We start from the raw sequence: 19617 nt of genomic DNA on the forward strand, positions 1-19617 counted from the left end.
ACAGTTTGGAATCCAGGCTTAAGAAAAAAAAAATCAAAGACATTAACATTTGAGAAGCTTAGCTGAGGAGGCTCCCTTAACCCTGCTCAGCTAACTAGAGAATAACATTTCTACATGTAGGCAGGAGAGCAAAGTCTTGAGAAACTTGGAAAGAAAAACAAATCATTTTACATAGTTTCAAAAGGATCATTTATGTAAATTCACACTCAAGAGTGTTTCCCTATTGTTAAATCCTGGTATATGAGTTGCTTCATCACAGAATAAGTAACTGGGAACGTTAGGGCGGTGTGCCTCTAAAAAGGCCACTCTAACTCCATTAGAGTCCACCGGGCAACTGTAAGGGAGAGTTCTCAGTATGCAGTTTACCACTCATGATTGTACACAGAATGCGATTCAGCTGCACTGGGCACTGTTTGACTCAGTCATTAAAGAGTCACAGAGTTGCTGCCATTTCCACCAGATTAACACACAAGCAGTCGGCAGGGAAGGGGGACTGTTTTTGTTTTTGTTTTTGTTTTTTTTTAATGTGTATCAACCAGCCTACAGAGTGGGAGTGGGCAGGGAGGGGGCATTCCTACACGGGGCATGTGGCCTCAGGCATTGTTTCCTTCCTGTGGCACAGTGTGCTAGGGAACCAATCTGTGACTCTGAAGTTAATCTGGTATTTATTCCCTCCACAGGATTCACAGAAGTTGTGAGTGAGGGGGTGAAGATGCCCACACTCTTAGACACATACCACTGATGATTATTATGAGGGATGGCCAACATTTCTACAGAAAGACAGACAAAAATGCAATATTTAGAAGTGATTTAAATGGATTTTAAACATCAAAAAGTTAGATTTGAAGCAACAGAGGACAATTTTCATTCACTAGCTTGAACAAAGTGAGATGCTGGAAAATACTCATGGTGTTCATATTTCCTTGGCAGGGGTGGAAATTAGTGTCATTTTTTGGCAAATCAAAAATGTCAAATGTATTTTTTTTAATTTAAACATCCTGTGACTAGGGTATTATTGTGTACATTGCTTACAGTCTTAGAAATAGAGCCAGAGATATCTATCTTCAATAATACTTTACTAGCTGAATAAATTAAAACCTAGTAAAATTCCCACTTTTAAAAACAATATATATATATATATATATATATATATATATATATATATATATATATATATATATATAAAACAAATGCACAGTGACTGCCTCTGAGACACAGGAACAAGGAAAGAGAACCACACTTTCCTTTCCCCGTGGGTTATTGTAGTAACTAGTATTTTTAAATCATCTGTATCCCCTTATAATTCTTAAAAAGTAAATTTATGGGCATCCTAGTCCAGTTCTGAATTGGACACTAGCCAGCAAAGTGCTTCAGTTGTGCATTAACAGAATGTTGAACATACTTTTCGTAAAGTACCCACGGGGGAGCAGATGTTTTTCCCCGAGGGGAAGCAGCTTTCAGCACAACCCAAGCCCATGAATTAAGGCACGGTTCATAATAAGAACTCAAGGAATACCAGATATGAGATTATCGTAACAGAATGTGGCTGGGGCTGATGACAGATTTAGGACAATGACAGAAGTTTAAGTGCTTAGTCCAAAATGCTTGCTGGAGGAGGGGGCCTTGTTTTGTGGACATGTACGGTCTTGAGGACCAAGAACCTCTTTACACAGGTCTCTGAGCAATGCAGCCACTATTTTTCATCTTACAAGATGTTTCCATCGAAGCAGAATCCTGAGCAGTTTTGGGGGTGGGGCTCACATTTGGGGACCATTAACAGTAAGCTTCATTTAGAATAATTCCTTTGTTCCTGACACTGCTAGGGCTTTCCACACACAGACATTATTTAAAATCAGTAAGTCAAGGCTGGATTCTCCCCTTCCATCATGTCCCACACCCCCATTTTCCTCACCTACGAAGGAATTCTAACAACATCCTGGCCAGTGTTTCTCTGAGGCTGACACACACTGCAGCCAGTGTGACTGTATGGGACCAAGAGCCTTCACAGCCCTGAGGTCCTCATAGACAGGAAAGGACTGTTATATAAATCTGGCTTGGTGCTATTCTGAAAATGGGAGACATTAAAAAGATGAGCCCCCCCCCCCCACACACACACACGTACTCACACACAGAGCTATGCAGCTCTGACTGGCCTGGCCTGGCTCTGTAGAACAGGTTGACCTCAGACGCTCAGAGATCCCCCTGTTCCTCACAAGTGCTACCCTACCCAGCTTATTTTTATTTATTTATTTTTCTAGTTACGGTTTAGCAGACAGAACTCTATCTTGTTTTTAAGAACTTTAACAAAGTTGGTATTATATATTAAGGTTTATTATACACAGCAACCATTACTTACTGACCATTCCTGTTACAAAGTGAGGTGGATGTAATTCCCCTAACCTAGCAGTCATACGTGTTTTATGAAAATAATGTTAAAATTCCAGAAAACTGTGAGTCAGTGCTGTCTGACTTCTTAGAGATAACGTCATGGTGCCAGCTGTGGATATTCTTTAGGTTGTCTGCATTAATCAAATGAATCACTTCTTAAATTAGTAAATTAGTAAAGACACAAACAGGTGGGGATTTTGCAGACAAGAAAACCTTTTTATTTTGAACCACAAATAGTCAGCAGATGGCTACAACTATCTATATTTCATTAAAATCACATAAAACCTAGGCACAAAAGCACCACTGATTATTGCTCTAGAAAAATTGCATGAAAAATTCAAAAATGCACAGTAAAAACACCACAGTATGCACAGGACTAAAATTTTAAAGCAAGGGCATGGAATGCTGAATCCATTTCACACACAGCTCCGATATTAAATTGGTATTTGCTTGACTTGTGGATGATGGAAATTTCCAAAAAACATCACCATAAGAGGATAAAATGTCCATCTTCTTCATATAGATTTTATGCTGACTAATAAGAGTCCTAAAAAATTAGCATTTACAAAATACTTGGTAAAAATAGCTTTTAAAAGTTGTCCCAAGAGGTACGTGAAATCGACCCTAGTTTTCCATGACAATTCACTCTCCCTCGTTTTCTATAGATTCAGTTCTCTGTGCCTGTGAAAAAGAAAGAAAGGAAGGAAGGAAGGAAGGAAGAAAGAGGACATCTAGTTACCAGTAAAACAAGTATAAGCAAAGGCGAGTCCACCCACCAAGAAAAACACTTGAGCATTTGGCCCCCTTGTTTTTGCTTCCAGCTCTACTTGAAAACACACTTCAACTCTGGCTGGACAGACAAGGCAGGAAGGCATTAGGGCGACACTCTGCAGCACTGATTGCTATTTTTCTGCTATTTAAACAACCATAGAAGCCTTACCTGCAGGCTCCCGTGTGCATGGTAAGAAACAGCACGCTACTCTCTGATTCTAGTCACTGCAAGCATGCAGAATGTCTACTGTACCCTTAACTCTCACTGTTTCAATCTGCCCCTTTACTGACAGTGTGCTGGGTGGGGGACTTCTGCAGGCTGAGACATTAACAGTTGAACGAGAGACGTGGATCTGCAGTAACATTACAGGCGATAAAGAGAGACATTGTGAGCGCGCTCTCCAGAGCTGAAGGACTGAGTAGTTTAAGACACTGATTCGGTCAGTGGGAGGTGTTTGTGGAAAGTACCTCTTCAACTTTAGTGTCACCATTTGCAGATGGTGCAATACCTTCCTTTCCAGCTTCCTGCTTTTCTTCCTTCTTCCCCTTAGCACCTCTGCTAATCTTTGTTCCAGGTTCTTTCTAATGGATCAAAGCACAGGGAACAGAAATCACGTTAGGCGCAGCGCAGCGTGACGTTCATTCGCGAACGCCAAGGAGCCCCTGCCTGAACCCAGCCAGACACTGCGGGGGCGGCTACCATCGTGGCCTTGGGGGCCCAACCTGGCTTTTGCACCTGGGCAACCTGCTGATCCCACCAGCACTTCTATTCTGTAGGAACATGGTGACTGGCTCAGGTGTCCATAGCTCCAGGGACATTTCTGCTACGTCTGTTTTTGCTGTGGCCAGGGCAGCCATAGGGCCTGCCTGGTAAAAGGGGAAAAGCCTGGTGGGTACCCCACCCACCAGGGGCCATGGATTTCTCTGTTGCTGTCCAGTGTGACCAGTCATGTGGATTCGAAGATCTTACACAACTAGAAAGGTATTTAAAATAAAGGCCCAGATGAAGAGAAGTTGCTCATTTTATGCCTACACCACAGTGGTGAGCCCTGCTTTGGAAAACTGTATTCACTACCACACACAATTTTAGAGAGTTTGGGTGCTTTGGGGGGTACAACACAGGACAGTCACTGGCTGAATTCATGGGCAGTAACAGACTTCAGTTTTCTTCTTAAACAGGATGTTCCTATCTATTTCAATAGAGTAGACTGAGCTGGGGGTGACTAAATAAAGCATCCAGAACGTGTCTCACAGTGTCAGGCTAGGGTTTGCTACTTGCTAGAGTAAATGATTGTATTTTTATTGCTAGTCATGGGAATGACCGTCTATTGGTAGTTATAAGAGGTTGTGACCCCACCTCTGACATTTGGTGCTGGTGGCAGCAATGGGGTCTAGGGCCAGATCTAACCACACCAGACTACCTTGTGATTTACTGTACCTTCTGAGGGAACTGCCAGGCTGTTCACACAGGATGTTCAGAGCAACTTGCTGTGCGCCCTGCACCTCACTGACCAAATGCAAAACACATTCCCGCTAACGTGTAAAATGGCGCCCATGACGGTGGGGACAACTCTCTAGTCTGCATATTTTAGCGTGACTCATTAAATGGGATCTCTCCTCAGATGATTTTTAGGCACGGGATGATAATTTCCTAATTGTTTAAAAAGCCAAGGGAGGGAAGAGGGGCATACCTCTTACCTTAGCAGATGTTTTTCTTGGTTTAGGCTCCGGCTTTGGTGGAACAGGTTTCTGCAGAAATAATTTAAATTATACAAATACTGAAACGGATGCCATTAGCACCAAAATGAAGACAAATGGGCTGAGACAGCCATGGGCTCTGATGGTGGCTCTGTTCTTTTGGGGCTGGTCCTTTCAGTATCAGGTACTATTTTCGTCCCAGGTTTGCCAATGCGAAGGAAAAGCTGACTCATTAGGCTCTGGTCCAGTAGTGCTCTCCTGGGTAGGGTTAAGTTTCTCTTTTTGATATCTCTGTAGTTCCTTTTTTTCACAACCCCACAGCAAAAGGAGAAACTCAGGCCCTGGCTGAACGGTTGGATGAGTTCACTCTCAGTGGCCTTTCCGACCAGCTAGGAACTACATCGAGTCGCAGGCAGAGGCCACCATCTGCCGGTCATCAAGGATGAGGCCTGTGGTGGTCTTCAAAGCCTTACCCAAGCCCCTCCCCCTGACACAGATTTCAGGTTCTGTTGCCAGGCCTCCTCTTCTCTCATCCCTTCACAGTCAGCGTAAGGTAAGAATTTAACACAAGACACCGGGCTCATTTATCTCTGGGGCTTTTTATTAAGAATATAAATGCAGCAACCTGTCTGGCTATTAGAGTTAACGTTTTCCTCTGTGGGTGTTTTAGGTCCACTATTTCTCTAATAAAGGTTTAAAATGTGTACATCTCTCTGAGATCTAAAGGAATGTTTTAAAAATAGAAAACACTGTCCAGGGTATCCCCTGTGGAAAAAAAAATGTGTGCCCCCCGAAGTCTGTAAAAGATTTGGAGATCATATTCAATATAGCCTTTATGTGGAAAATTTAATTGGAGCCAGTTCGGTTCCAAAGGACCAGCTGTTAGAAATAAAGCCAGACATGGTGACTCACTCTGGTAGCCCCAGCATTCAGGACACTGAAGCAGGAGACGGTTACCAGGTCGAGGCCAGCCTGGGCTACAGGGTGAGACACGGCCTCAAAAAAACCAAACGGGAAGGCTAGTGAGAGAGAGGTAAAGGCGTTTGCTGCTAAGCCCGATGACCTGAGTTTTATCCCTGGGGCACACATGATGGGAAGAGAAAAACTGCCTCCTCTGACACCCTCACGCACAAGAAAATAAATGTACCAACAATATTTCTTTTACAAAGGAAAAGAAAAAGAAAGGCCCTTTCAAATGAAATTTTGAAAGAATGTTGAGCTTGAAAAGTAAGAAAATTTTTATTAGTCTTCTTATCCCTCTAAATCTTCAGTCTGCTTTCCAAATACAGAAGCTTTTTCCTGGCTCCTGCATCTTCTTAACTTTAAAATTCATCACTGCAAGTTTTGACAGATCAGTGTATGTTTCTGTGATTGTTAGCAAATTGTTTCCACTTACATCGTTTTCTGTGAGCTAGACCTTTCTGTTCTGGTTCAGCATTCAGTGTTATCAAAATAGTACTAAGAAACTAAAACTGTGTGTGAGGGGGAGGGGAGAGGGGGAGGGAGAGGGAGAGGGAGGGACGAGAACTCACGTGCTTGCTGAAGCACAGTGTCAGGGTTGTTCCTCAACCACTCCTCCACAAGTGGCTGGACTGCTTGTCTCAGGACTCCTCCTGCCTCCGCTTTCAGTGCTGGACTGAACGGGGGCGGGAGGGCACACTGCTACACCTGGCTCTTTATGTGGGTGCTGGGAATCCAAACACGGCTCTCATGCTTACATGCATGACAAACACCTTTCCCAGTGATCCATCTCCCCAGTTCTCAGAGGAGGGCTAGAGTCTGGAACATTGCACAGACGAGGCTGTGCTGGCCCTGTGGGCCATCTCAGTGAAAGGGGCTTCTTAAGTTACTGGTTCCTGGAGCTCACGAAAGCCCTCTTTTACGTTTTGGTTTTCCTTTGACTTTCGAGGGTTACTCCCTTGCTGGCTTGCTACTTGCAGCATCCCTTTAGTCACTGTGGTGATTGACACTGCTGTTCTACGGACTCACATGACCGAAACCCTTCAACTCCTGCGTGGTGTGAACAGCCACTTCCACATACACTCAGCGGCACCTGTGACATTCAGTGTGGGGATGATTCATTGTCAGTGAAACTTTCCTCAGTTCTTTATTTTGAGAAGGTAGCTCGGGGGTAAAACCCTCTAGACATGCAGAGTCCGGCTGGTCTATTTGTTACAGAATGAGGAAGACTTGAGGCACACAAGGGCCAGAGAGCAGCCAACGTAGGCTGGCTTGTAGCTGGAGCACAGGCTCGATGTCACCTGTCCATCCTAGCTCGAGTCTAGTCCCCATCCTCTCCTGGGCATGGCCTACTGAAGAAGACCCCCATGAGTCAAAGTACAAGTGCCACTCTTTTAAGATGACCCAGGACTGGAATATGGCTGAAGCGTATGGACATTCTGATCCAGGGATAAAATGCACACTAGTATGGGTTGTGGGCAGAGAATCTATACTCTGGATCCATTTCAACATTAACAGGTGCAGAACTTGGAAATCAGGATTCCCTTAATGTATTAGCTTGTCTCCCAGATTTAGCAGTTCCAACCTCCATGGGCTTTATATACTTGATAATGGTCCTGGCCATCGCTTCTCACTGACACAGATAATCAAGTGAATTGCTCAGCAATGTGGGTCAGATCTGCTGGAAATTACGACCCCTATGTACTTCCTAAAAGGAAAAGAGACTCAAAGAAAACGCCAGGTAATCGTCCTTTTGCTTTAGACAAGGGAGCACACATTCCTAAAAAGCAACAACAAGGGGCTCTGAGGACTTACCGCTGACAACCTGGCCGACCGTCTTGTGGGCTACAAAAGAATAGGAAAAAAAAAATTTTTTTTTTTTGTATTTTAAATATCCATGCTAGTTGTAAAAATTCATTCTTGATATATTCGACTTTGTTGAACGAATGAAATGTATGACTCCCATCATCCTCTACAGGTTAGCACCATGGAACATGCCAAGTCCACCAGGCACTCCAGAGAAAGCGATGCTGTAGGATACAGGCTCACCTTTCATGGAGTGGCTTCTCCCAGGTAAGAGGGAAGAGAGGATTCCTGGCTCCACCCCAAGCCACAGTGGCTCCTTTTGTGATAAATTGATATGAGAACACTGAATTACCTTTAAAAATGTTCTCTTTAAAATGGAACCATAATCCAAAAGCTAGTAAGATACTGACGTAATCACCATAGAACCAACATAGTACCTTCCCACCTCTGCCACGCTGGAAAACAGCGCGTGAATCTCGCACAGGTAAGAAAGGTGGTTTGTTTGTTGGTTTGTTATTGTTCTGTTCTTTTCAAACCCAGAACAAAATCAACACAATTACCTACTTAAAACAGGTTTCACTAATCTCTTCATTTCAAACATTTAGAAAATCGATTAGATAGATATTGAATTTAGTTTTTTTTTTTCTCTTCAGAAAACCTTTTGAGGATTTATCAGTTAACAGCCAATGTCATCCTAAAGCAAATACAAAATAACACAAGCGTCCAGCACACAAAGATGGCACCCTTAACTACTCAGGAGAACCTACTTGTCCTGGGCGAAGGGATTTAACGTCCTAAAACTAAAACTGGCTTTCTCCTCAGGTTTTACTCTATAACCCCTGGTGCTTTTATTCACTCTTCCATCTCCGGTCGGACAGCAGATACTACCCCACACATCCCAGAATATTTGCTGAATAAATGAATTCGAGCTTTTCCCTGACTTACATTGGTTTATGAAGACTCTTGGCTCATTTTGATATTTAAATGCTTCAAATAATTTTTCTTAACTGGGTCAGCAAAAATGGTTAGTGGGACCTCATGTCATGATAGAGAAGAATTGGAGAAATTCTTGAATCTGTGCCATGGTCAGTCTAGGTCAGTGATCCAGGTCACACTGGAAGAAATAGTTCTTGACATTGCCATAGCAAAAAATTTCCTTGGTGAAAGTCCCAAGAGAGCCTAAACCAGTCATTCTTTAAACTGCAGAAGGAAATGAAGGGCCAGAGCATCCATGAATAACTTTAACCCTGGGGTCTCAATGAACAATCAGAGCTGGACATATGTCCAGCTAACAGAATGTGCAAAGAATAGGAAGTCGTGCCTGGGACACAATCACCACCTAGAATAGGACCTAACAGTCAGCACACAGCTTGTGGCACAACTGTGGTTAGGAAAGAAGAATCATGAGGGATTCTCCACAGGAAACACTAAGGTGCCTGCTAGGATTCTCCTGGGTGCTTTGAGACATCACACCTACAAGTTCCTGGGAGACAGGAGGACCCAAATCCTGTGATGCCTGTCTCAGGATGGTCAACCATGTTGAGTATTGCTGAAGAAAAGACAATATTCCCACTTAAACTTCGGAAAACATGTGTGTCCTGTGCTTCTTCAACATGGTTTCTGAATGTGTTAGAAGGCCATCATCTATCCCTCAGTTACCACAAAGGTCAGGTCTGAAGCTTCTGTGTGGCCTCAAAACATACTTCCGCCATCTAACAAGAACAGCCCGGAAACCAACCGCGTCCGCAGGGCAGAGTGTCAGCCTCCTTGAACTAGGGAAGCAAATAAACCTTACCCAAATCCTGTCCTGCTTGCCTGTCAACTCACAAGCACTCTGTTGGCTTCCCTTCGGCACTCACTGCAGTTTCCTACCCCACAGCACCATCTCTTTCTACTTCAGTATTGCCAATGCCTAGCATGAACCCTTACTTACTAAGTGTTAAAACCACAGATTCTCATTTACAGAAAGGGGCCAAACTCTCTAACCATTATACATAACTGTCCATTTGCCAACCAGCCGCTGTTGAGGTTTAAAAAAAAAAGTCATGTGAAGGATTTTGCAGCTGCAAACCCTTGCCTCGCCCTGCCAACTCTTGAACATACAGAACAGGCTTTCCAGAGGGATGGCCTCGTCACAGTGCTGCTCATGGGCTGGGCCTCCAGCGGACTGATCCACAGACTTAATTTAGATTCAGGATGAGCGTTCCAAAAGAAACACTTGGGAAACTGATACACCAACAGTCTCTATAGGCTATCCAAGTCAGCCAGACTCCAAAAAGTTGTTTTACCATAAAATCATTTTATGACTTCCTACCTAAAATTTACCAGCTCTTCTGTGTCATTTAAAAAAAAGACTCTTTAAAAACTTCCTTTCCAGTAATCACTACACTGGGTTTTCTTTTTTTCCCTGCAGTGAAGGCTGAGACTAACATTTCACTCAGTCAGCACTACACTTAACGCATGCAAGTGTGGGTACCTTCCTGGAAAGTTCCATCAGCTTCCATGGCCTTAACATCTATAAATGATTGGACTAAATTTATGGGCTACAAAACAGACTAGACTGCTATTTATTCCCCTTTAAAACATTTGAAGCATTTGAAATATTTATTTAAGGCTTAGCCTTTACTTGTTAGAACTGGGTAGGGGGAGCGGCTATTATAGAATTTCTCTTAATTTGTTGATTAAGTGAGAAATCCTAGGGAAAAGTTGCAGAAATAATGACTCTCGTACAAGGAATGAAGGGTTTTAGGTTACTGGGTCACTGTGGTTTATAGATACTGGAGACATTGGACATATCCAGTAAGCATTATTGACTGACCAGTGGCCCACATCTGAAAGACACTGGGTCTGTTTCAACATCCTGGCTGCAAACGCAGCACACGCATCTACCCGCACAAAGTTCAAAGGGAGAGCGAGATCCAAGCAGAATCGCTGGACTTTGCAGATTATTGCTTCAAGCTTATTTTCACAAGATGCCCCTTTGCTTCTGAGCCTCAGTGCGCTCTTTTAAAGCAAAGCTTAAAGGCCAAGCCGCTTTTGATTCTCAAAAACAAAACAAACGAGAAATTCAGCATGAGCGGCCTTTTCAACACTGGGAGATAGAAAGACAGAAGGACAGCCTTGGCTGGGGCAATGGAGAAGGTGAAGAACTAGGAACAGGGTCACTTGACTGAAGCACTGCACAAAAGGTGGGTGGCGAACACAGATTGGGGATCAGGGACCTCAGGTGTTCTCCCTGGTCCTGCTGATTACAAGTTGTGACATTTGGAGAAAATTGTATTATTTCTCTAAGAACACTTCTCCTTGAGATAAAATAGGGATCACTGCATCTACTGTCTGCTATCTAACCCAGCACGGTTCTGACAGTCGCTATTCTCCCCCTGCCCCACCCCCTCGCTCTTTCTCTTTAACAATAAATATCCTATCATTTTACTTTCCTTTCTTTTCCATACTAAAAATGGAGGTTTTAGGAAGGCCAAGTTCTGTTGGCTTTTCTGTGGGACTCACAGGGCCTGGGATTGTGGTGGGAACATTTGTAGGTGCTCATACGTTTTTGATAAGGAATGCTTCTTGGGCAGGGGTATAGTACAGTGGTAAAGCCAAGCATGTAGATACAAGGTGCTGGGTCCCATCTCCACCACAAGGAGAGAAGAGGGGGAAAGCTTCTCAGGGTTATTGAACAGGCCACAAGCAAGAATGGAAAAAAAGACTTTGTAAGTGGCAGAGAGTAATGATCACGATACACTGTTTAGGTCGTTTACTGTCCAAGTCTCCTGATGTTCGGGGCTCTGTACAATGCCCTCCAAATACCAAAGCCATAGTGGGAAATCTTCAAAAGAAGAGCTTCCTTTGTAACCAGTATTGGTTCATCCTGGTTGACATATGAAACAACATATTGGAAAATTCAGTTTGAGCTGAATTTCAGTTCACTGTAGGGGTGGGGAATCAGGGTACGTCTGGCAGTTCTGAGTGTTAGTCAACAATCGAGCTAACCACTGACCTTTTCCTTTCAAATGACAGTTGATGTCCTCAAGGCACTTGATGAGTTTTAATCTGGCCTTGGCTTGAATAACAGGTTTTAAAAAAGGCATTGTCCACACAATATTTTTGTTAGGAATAGTACAAGACATATAAAATATAAAATGGTAAATAAAACAATATAGAAAAGCATCAAGCATGAGAATCCTTGGGCTAACTAACAAACCTAAGTTATTCACACAAAACTTACGTTTACCTTTTATGTATACCCCAGCCAGTAGGATTTGCTTCTGGCACAGAAGGACCGGGAAGGCTTTCTGCAGTCAAATGCTTTCTCTGAGCAATGTTTTTAAGGGTTTCTGATTGATCACATTAAATGTCAGCCTGCAGAGAAAAACCCAAATGCAGAAATGCAGTGTGTGTGTGTGTGTGTGTGTGTGTGTGTGTGTGTGTGTGTGTGTTACCTAAATCCAAGCACTTCACCCACTGTTCTAAAAACGATGTCTTGCCATTTTCTGCATGTTCATCATGTTTTGGTTGGCTCTAGCATCGGTGGTGATTCATCTGTAGATTTCTGATTTCATGATTGATTACCTCTAACAGTTCCTGGTTGGTACGTGGCTGATAAGGGCAGGTGATTTTGTTTTTACATTATAGCTTCTCTTAAAGATTTTTTTTCCCGTGGCAGAATGATTTTCCCAGTACCAAGCTTATGCAGGGACCTGGGTATCAAGATGAATTCCTCTGAATTATTAACCATAATATGAATCACCCATCAAAGGATCTCTAACAGGATATTGGTTTTGTTCTCTTGTGACCCCTCTTAGTTTATACTTTCAAGTGTAAGAGCTGAAGTTTTCCACACATTGGAAAGCTCTCTGCAAAGGGGAGCAGCTGTCATCACACATGCATATCTCACTTCTGAGTTTTTAAGATATCTCCTTTGTTATCTCCATCACAGGTGAGACATATGCATGCCCTACAAGTTCTTAACCCTTTCTCAGGTTTCTGTATTTTAATACAAAGCAACTTTAATTCATGGACTAATTATTTATCCGAGTATCTTAAGAATTTCCATAATTAAAAAAAGCTTTAATATTTTGACATATTGTGAATCGTTTCATAGTTTTGTCTTTAGAGATGAATCCTCTTAGGTAAATACTCAGAATCTAAAAAAGGAATTCATAATTCATTCGTTGGAGCAGAAAATTTATAAAATCAACAACCTTTCATTTTCTTGTTATAAGAAGCGGGCTCTGTTCTCCTTGATGAATTTACCTATTATCTTGCTCTCTGCCCAGAAGGAATTCTCAATACTCACTCTGACAGACAGCAAGACCAACAGGCAGAAACACAAATATGGGAAAATACCTTATCAGAGTATTCAATGGAACATGCCTAAGCCATGTGAATCTGCATGCGGACTCTGACCTCTGATATTAGCCACAGCAGACTTGCAATGGCATCCCTTCACATGCAGACGTTAAACATTCAATGGTAAGACTCATGCAGGGATGTCAAAGGCTTGCTTACCTCCTGCTTAGTTAGCTTGGTTCCATCTTTGCCCTCTGTGTTCTCGGGAGACTAGAAAGAAAACATTTCAGTGAATTGGATTTAAGTTTGAAATCGCGTAAAAAGGTTGAAAATATACTTGGATAATATGGATCCCAGGAACAGCTAAAACAACGTAGTTTTCAGGAAAGTACTTTTATTAAAGTACATATTTCAAGAGTGTGTGTACTGGGCATGCATGTGTGTTCGCATGTGAACTCGCCCTTCCTGTGCATGGATGAAAGCCAGAGATCAGCAGTGGGTGTCTTCCTCTATGGCTTTCCCCACTATTTTTGAAATAGGGTCCCTCAGTGAACTCGGAGCAAGCTGGTTTGTCGAGGCTGGGTACCCAACGAGCTTCTGGGGTTGCCTATCTCTGCCTCTGAGCGGGATTACAGATAGATGAAGCAGTGCCTGGCCTTCATGTAGTTGCTGGTGATCCAAACTCAAATCTTCATACTTTTATAGCAAGCACTATATCCACTCCCCTATCTCCCTAGTCCCAAGGTATATATTTCACACACACACACACACACACACACACACACACACACACACACACACTTTATCTGTTTAATTGTTTTACTTTTAAAAAATTGTCTCTGGGTATGTGAACATGCATGTCAGTATGTAAGGAAGCCACTGAAGGCAGAGTTAAGAGGAAATGGTGAAGCCACCCATAGGTGCTGACATGAATGGTGGGAATTGAACTCTGGCGTGGCTCCCAACTGCCTTTAATTCCAGTTCCAGGGGATCTGAAACTCTTTTCTGACCTCCCTAGGCACCTACATTCATATTTACAAACTCACACATAGACAGGCACCCAGGGAGACATCAAGAAAAATGATGTAAATCTTAAAGACAAAAGGCTAACTAGAAGATTGAACAAATTTAGTATTTTGCATAACTATGTAAAACTAGAAGGTTAAAAACTATGGCACAAATAGGTAGCCAAAATGACTGGGGCAGCATTAGAAAATACTCAACTAGAGCTGGTGAGATGGCTCAGTGGGTGAGAACACTTGTCATATAAGCGTGACAACCGAGTTAGATTCACAGCCTATGTGACCCTATGGTGAAAAGAGAACCAAGTCCAGAAAGTCATTCTCTCACCTCCACACAAGCACCATGGCACACATATGTACACGTGTATGTACGCATGCACACACACAATATATAAAAATAATATAAAAACTCAAGGAAAAACCACAAAAGTATCAAACTGACATTTATCGCCATGTTTGGCTTAGCACAGTAGAACAGCTATATTCAAGCCTCATCTGATCAAATGAGACGAAAGTTAACAAGACCATATAACTCACTGCTTAGTAGGGATTGCCAATGAAAATTACAAGCTTCTCAAAGAACAACCTCAGAGAGGTAACAAGGTGATAATGACCGGGTATTTCTTTGTAAAAACAAAACAAAACAAAACAAAAAAACCTGTGTATTTCTACTATACTTAATATGGAATAGTTGGAGATAATATGCATGTTTGATAAATAAGAATGAGCTATTTAAATTATGTAACTGGGGCTAGGGAGATGACTCAGTGGTTAAGAACATTTGCTGTTCTTCCAAAGGAGCTGAGGTCAGTTCCCATCACTCATGCTGGCTGGCCCAGAACCACCTGCAACTCCAGTTGCAGGGCCTGCGCTGCTCTCTTCTGGCCTCCACAGGCGTGTACACACAGTGCATAAATACACACTCAAGACATACAAATAAATAATAAAAATAAGTCTCAAAAATAAACTAACTATTAAGGCAGTGAGTAAAATAGGCATACGATAAAAGAATGGAGGTCTACATAAAATAATAATAATTTTCTAAAAATCTTAGGTTATAAAATAGTAAGTAAAATGTAGGAAATGCATAGTCACCTTGGGGAAAAACAAGACGTTTCAAGGCAAAGGTCACAGGGAGTCCTCTCGGTCCCCTGATCTATCTGTTACACGTGGCTCATCAGTCCCTTTCTCCAGAAGCTTCCTCGCCTACATGACCATAGTCTCTTTCCCACAGTTGACTAATTGTTTTCTCCTCCAAATAGAATGTCCCCTGTCCTGAAGGGACACACAATGCTCTCTCTTTTGTTCTCCATCCGTGTACAGGAAGGGCAGCTTCACAGGCCGTGTGTTGTATCTGTTAGCCGAGTTCTAGATAGTAACACCTCAGCAAGTCTGAGCACAGAATGGCAGTGCTTCTATAGGTCCTTGGCTTTCCTATTTCCAGTGTTACAAACTCAATGCTTCTGTCCATCCGGATTTGCTGTCGGGCCTCTCAGTCACCATCATTCAGGGATGTTCTCTACTTGTAGCTGATAAACATCTAAGAAACCGTTATGCTGCTATTAAAAATGTATATAAGTATAAACATATCTGGTTAGTTTTTATTTTTAACATGTCATAGATAAGTGTCATTTGAAAGACACTTATCAAACCTCTGCTGAGACAATGTCCCCATGAGATTGTCCTATGCACTAGCCTGTGGAGTATTTTCACATTGATGTGATTAATGGTTGATGTGTGCCCACTCCACTGTGGTTAGTGCCATTCTGAGTTGTATAAGAAAGCCCACTGAGCAAGGACAGCAGTAAGCAGCGTCTTCCATGGCTTCTGCCTCCGGGCTCCCGTCCTGGCCCTGATTTCTTTCAGCAATGGGGTGATCTGAGAGTTATAAAGTGAAATAAGCCCTTTCCTCCCCCAAGTTACCTTTGATCACAGTGTTAATCACAGTTACAGAAACTAAGACTGTATAGATTACTATTATATAAACAGAATGCCAACATTACTTTCAATGTTCTATGCAGGCAATATCATCAAGACATCAATCTTTAAATACAAACCTAATGATGTTTATATTAGATGCAACAAAAGACACTGCATTAAACAGGCATGAAGAATGAAAATGTTAACGCTGTCCCATGAGTAAACTGTATGGCTACGGATGTGACAAACTCCAACTTGGTGGCTTTGACAGTCTCTCCACAGGGGCATTATTTTACCAAGCTCAGACATTTTCCAGTTAGCGCCTGATGTTTTCTCTGGGGTTCAATGTGCTTCAGTGGCCTGAATATAGGCTGTGGGCTTAAAACTATGCCTTGAATCTTGGCATCAAGAGCTGTGTCCAGCAACTCAGTCAGAGGCTCAACCTCCGCCCCCATGAATGACTTACCAATGACATTTAACTTAAAGGGTCAATGCTTATTACAACTAAGCCAGAGGTTAGAGAAATGAGCTCATGAACTCGACTACTGTGTTATACAACAGAAGGTACGGGTGATCTTAAAGAATCTTTTGGATTACAAGATGTGAAATTGCATTCAACGGAGCCTTAAAGTTGCACACACTTCTTTATATCCAGATCCTCTGCAAGTGGTCGTCATCCTGTTGCTCACAATGAGCAGGTGTACAGTTTTGGGAAGGCCATCATTACTGGATGCCTTATAGCATGCTCCACCACTGTAACTTGACTGTGGGGCTGGATCAAGAAGGAAGAGGGCACAGTGTGAAGGAACTGAAGCAGGTTACACTAAGGAGTCTGTGCAGTAAGAATGAAGAAAGGAGACAGGATTAGATTTCCGGTAGGGTGAGGAACATTTCATGGGTCGCAAGCAATTCCAAAGCAAATAGGTTCTTGCCTTACTGCCAGGCTTGTATGAATGTGGTGAGGACCAAGAGCACTGAGGAGTATGAGAATCGTGGGCAAACAAAGGTCTCGTGCATTTCCACGAGGCCCCCTCAGCTCCCAGCTCCCTTAGTACCAGCAAGGAAGGTTGACGATTTGCAGGATGGTTAGGAGGTGGGCACAACAGAGGGTTTGCCATGTCGAGAGGCACCAGTGAGAGTTTAGCTTGTGTTAAATCAGAGGCAGGGGGATCACTAGCCTCCCAATGACTGGATCAGGACACAGGCTTAGGCGGAAGCACTGAAGCCAGACACTTTGCTGTGTGGCTGGAGCTGAAAAGCGTCACCCTCTCCAAGCTGAGCCGAGCAGGACTCGGATGGGCACCAGCCCGCGACTCAGCTATCCTAATCCCATTTGACATTTGTTCCATGTTCCCTCCAGTGGGAGGGATGGCTTCTTAACTGAAAACAGGCTTCCTCCATAGCTGATGTGCTACGCCCACATAAACCACTGTACCCGCTTGCTACTGTTAGAGCCCAGGGTAACAATTTGTCAGGACAGCAATGGTGTGCTATAGGGCCATATCAGGGCTGACACATCTTTCTCCCCGACACTCAGTGCTAAGGCCAGCATGAACATTTTTTTCCCTCTTCTTTTCTGCAAAGGGTATTAGATTTTTTGTTTATCCTAGTAACTACTTATGTAAAGATAGCATCTCTATGCTTTTGCCCCAGGATAGCCCTGGGTGGAACCTTTTATCGTTTCTAGAGAAGGGAAAACAAATGGAAAAGGGATGGGGGAGGGGTGCTTTGTTTCTCAGTCAGACATAATAAAATGAACAATTTAGATGTAGTGAAAACTTATGTAGACTTGCATACCACCCTTCCAAAAAGGATAAAACACTAAAAAAATCTCAAGAATACAGAAAGCATTAAAATAAAGGATGATTTATATATATGTATGTATATATATTACACATATACATATACATACATATATTATATATATGCATGCTACAAACACTGCTGGGTCCCTGAACAGGTTTGATTTTCAGCACCAACAATGAGGGAAGAAGCAAACACATACGTTGCTGTAATTAAGTAAAAACTAGAGCCCACCTGCATCAGGAGGATACTAAGACACAAAACAGTACACAGTAAAACAATCTGTAGCAGTGAAAACTAACTATGGGTATGTGTGCCATCAATAAATCTCACAAATGCTGAACTAAAAGGAAGGTATCAAGTGATTCTAACCAAAGTTTTAAACTATGTGTACATGCTTAACCTGTAAGGACAGCGAGGGAAAACCCCAAAGAGGCTACTTAGCACAGGTTACTTTTGGGTGAAAGTGGGGAAAACAAACCCACTGGCAATTCTGGATTCTTAAGATGACGATGATGGTGATGATAATTGAGTTACTATTCTTATTTAAGCCACATATAGATAGAGAGATAGATACTATACATGCAAATATTCTATACTAAACTGTCTTTGACTTGTAAAACTGTAAGAAGTTCTAAACCAAACATGCAAGGAGAAAAAGAAAAAAAAAACAATTCTTAATTTCTTTAAATTACAAATTTTGAGAAAGAAAAGTGGCTTATAGATTCTGAAATGAATAAATGAAAAAAAAAAAAGTCGAACCATGAATAAACCCAGTAAGGTGTCAACAAGAGAAATTACTGATTGCCTTTGAGCAATTATCCCTGAACAATAAAGAGATGGACAACAGGAAAGAGGGAGGGGGAGGGGCAAAGGGGAGACAGGTGGCTGCTTAAGAACTTTCAAATCTAAGAGGCAGCTCAGGAGCAGAAAAAAAGTGGCTCCGGTACGAGAGAAAAGATATAGTGGCTGAACACACAGCCTACTATGCGAAAAGTACAGTAAAGTGAGGAAAAGTGGAGAAAAACTTAGGCTATCAGAGTTAAGGGCAGGCTAGCAGACTACCTGCAAGGAACTACTCCTCACTAGGGACTGTAAGTCCCAAAGACTCCAGGCAAACTGTCAACCTGGAATTCCACACCTTGTTGACACTCGGAGCCTGTTCAGATTACAAACATGGAGTTCACCACCAACAAAGCCTGTCTTTCAGCATGGCTCGGTCATGGAAGGGTCAAATAGAGAAACAGGAAAAATGAATCTATGTGAAAGGCAGGCAGGTAAGAAAAGAAACGAAAAGAAGTGCCCTGGTAAATGTAATTAGCACGCACAGATAATACGACCCATTATTTGTTTTGTTTTAAAAGTCTTAACAGAAATCTGGGACCACTGCCAACCTATATTACGTTACATATAGGGCATGTAATTTTAGATTTTCTGGGAGCCATATTAACATAGTAAAAAGAAACAGGTGGAACTATGGATGATGTTTCAGTCAAATTAATGTATAAAATTGTGCCATTCTACTATGTAGCCAATATACAACTTATTAATGTGGTATTATACTTTTAAAAATTAAATCTTTAGTCTGTTGTATATTTTACACTGAACAGACCAGCTCTACCAAACACTAATTTTTCATTGCAAATATCTGATATATATTTAGAGTTCATAAAGATTATACTTTAACCCAGATTATTCTATAAACACTTAAAAATTCTACAATAATAAAATCTTTTCAGTTTTGACCAAAACTGAAAATCTATGCTTTTACGTGCTCATTAAACTCCTTTGGCTACCACACAAAACAAAGGGGTGGGGTGGAAAACAATTGGCATGGGTGTTTCTGTGCTGTTACAATCTCAGGAGGCAGGAATGGGAGAATGGCTTAGAATACAATCAGCCAGGGGCCTGGCATTGATTTGGGAGATTACAGGCACCAAAAAAAAAAAAAAAAAAA

General features: G+C 42.2%; 1 protein-coding gene across 3 annotated transcripts in view; it reads right to left on the reverse strand.

The window, feature by feature from the left end:
* Window positions 1-2582: 2582 nt before the first annotated feature.
* The window catches only part of Hmgn3 (high mobility group nucleosomal binding domain 3), a 36197-nt gene continuing 19162 nt past the window's right edge, over window positions 2583-19617 (reverse strand). Inside the window, exons 2-7 of one of the 3 annotated variants that reach the window (XM_029543651.1) lie at window positions 13135-13185; window positions 7633-7662; window positions 4858-4908; window positions 3628-3741; window positions 3329-3512; window positions 2591-3069 (exon numbers count right to left, since the gene is read on the reverse strand). In XM_029543651.1, the coding sequence (XP_029399511.1) occupies window positions 3378-3512; window positions 3628-3741; window positions 4858-4908; window positions 7633-7662; window positions 13135-13185 (381 nt within the window). In that variant the 3' untranslated portion in view covers window positions 2591-3069; window positions 3329-3377. Of the gene's footprint in view, window positions 3070-3328; window positions 3513-3627; window positions 3742-4857; window positions 4909-7632; window positions 7663-13134; window positions 13186-19617 lie in introns of all 3 variants that reach the window. The other 2 variants (XM_021206833.2, XM_021206830.2) reach the window with 2 other exon arrangements.

Source organism: Mus pahari, chromosome 10, assembly GCF_900095145.1.
Source record: "Mus pahari chromosome 10, PAHARI_EIJ_v1.1, whole genome shotgun sequence".
Lineage (NCBI taxonomy): Eukaryota > Metazoa > Chordata > Mammalia > Rodentia > Muridae > Mus > Mus pahari.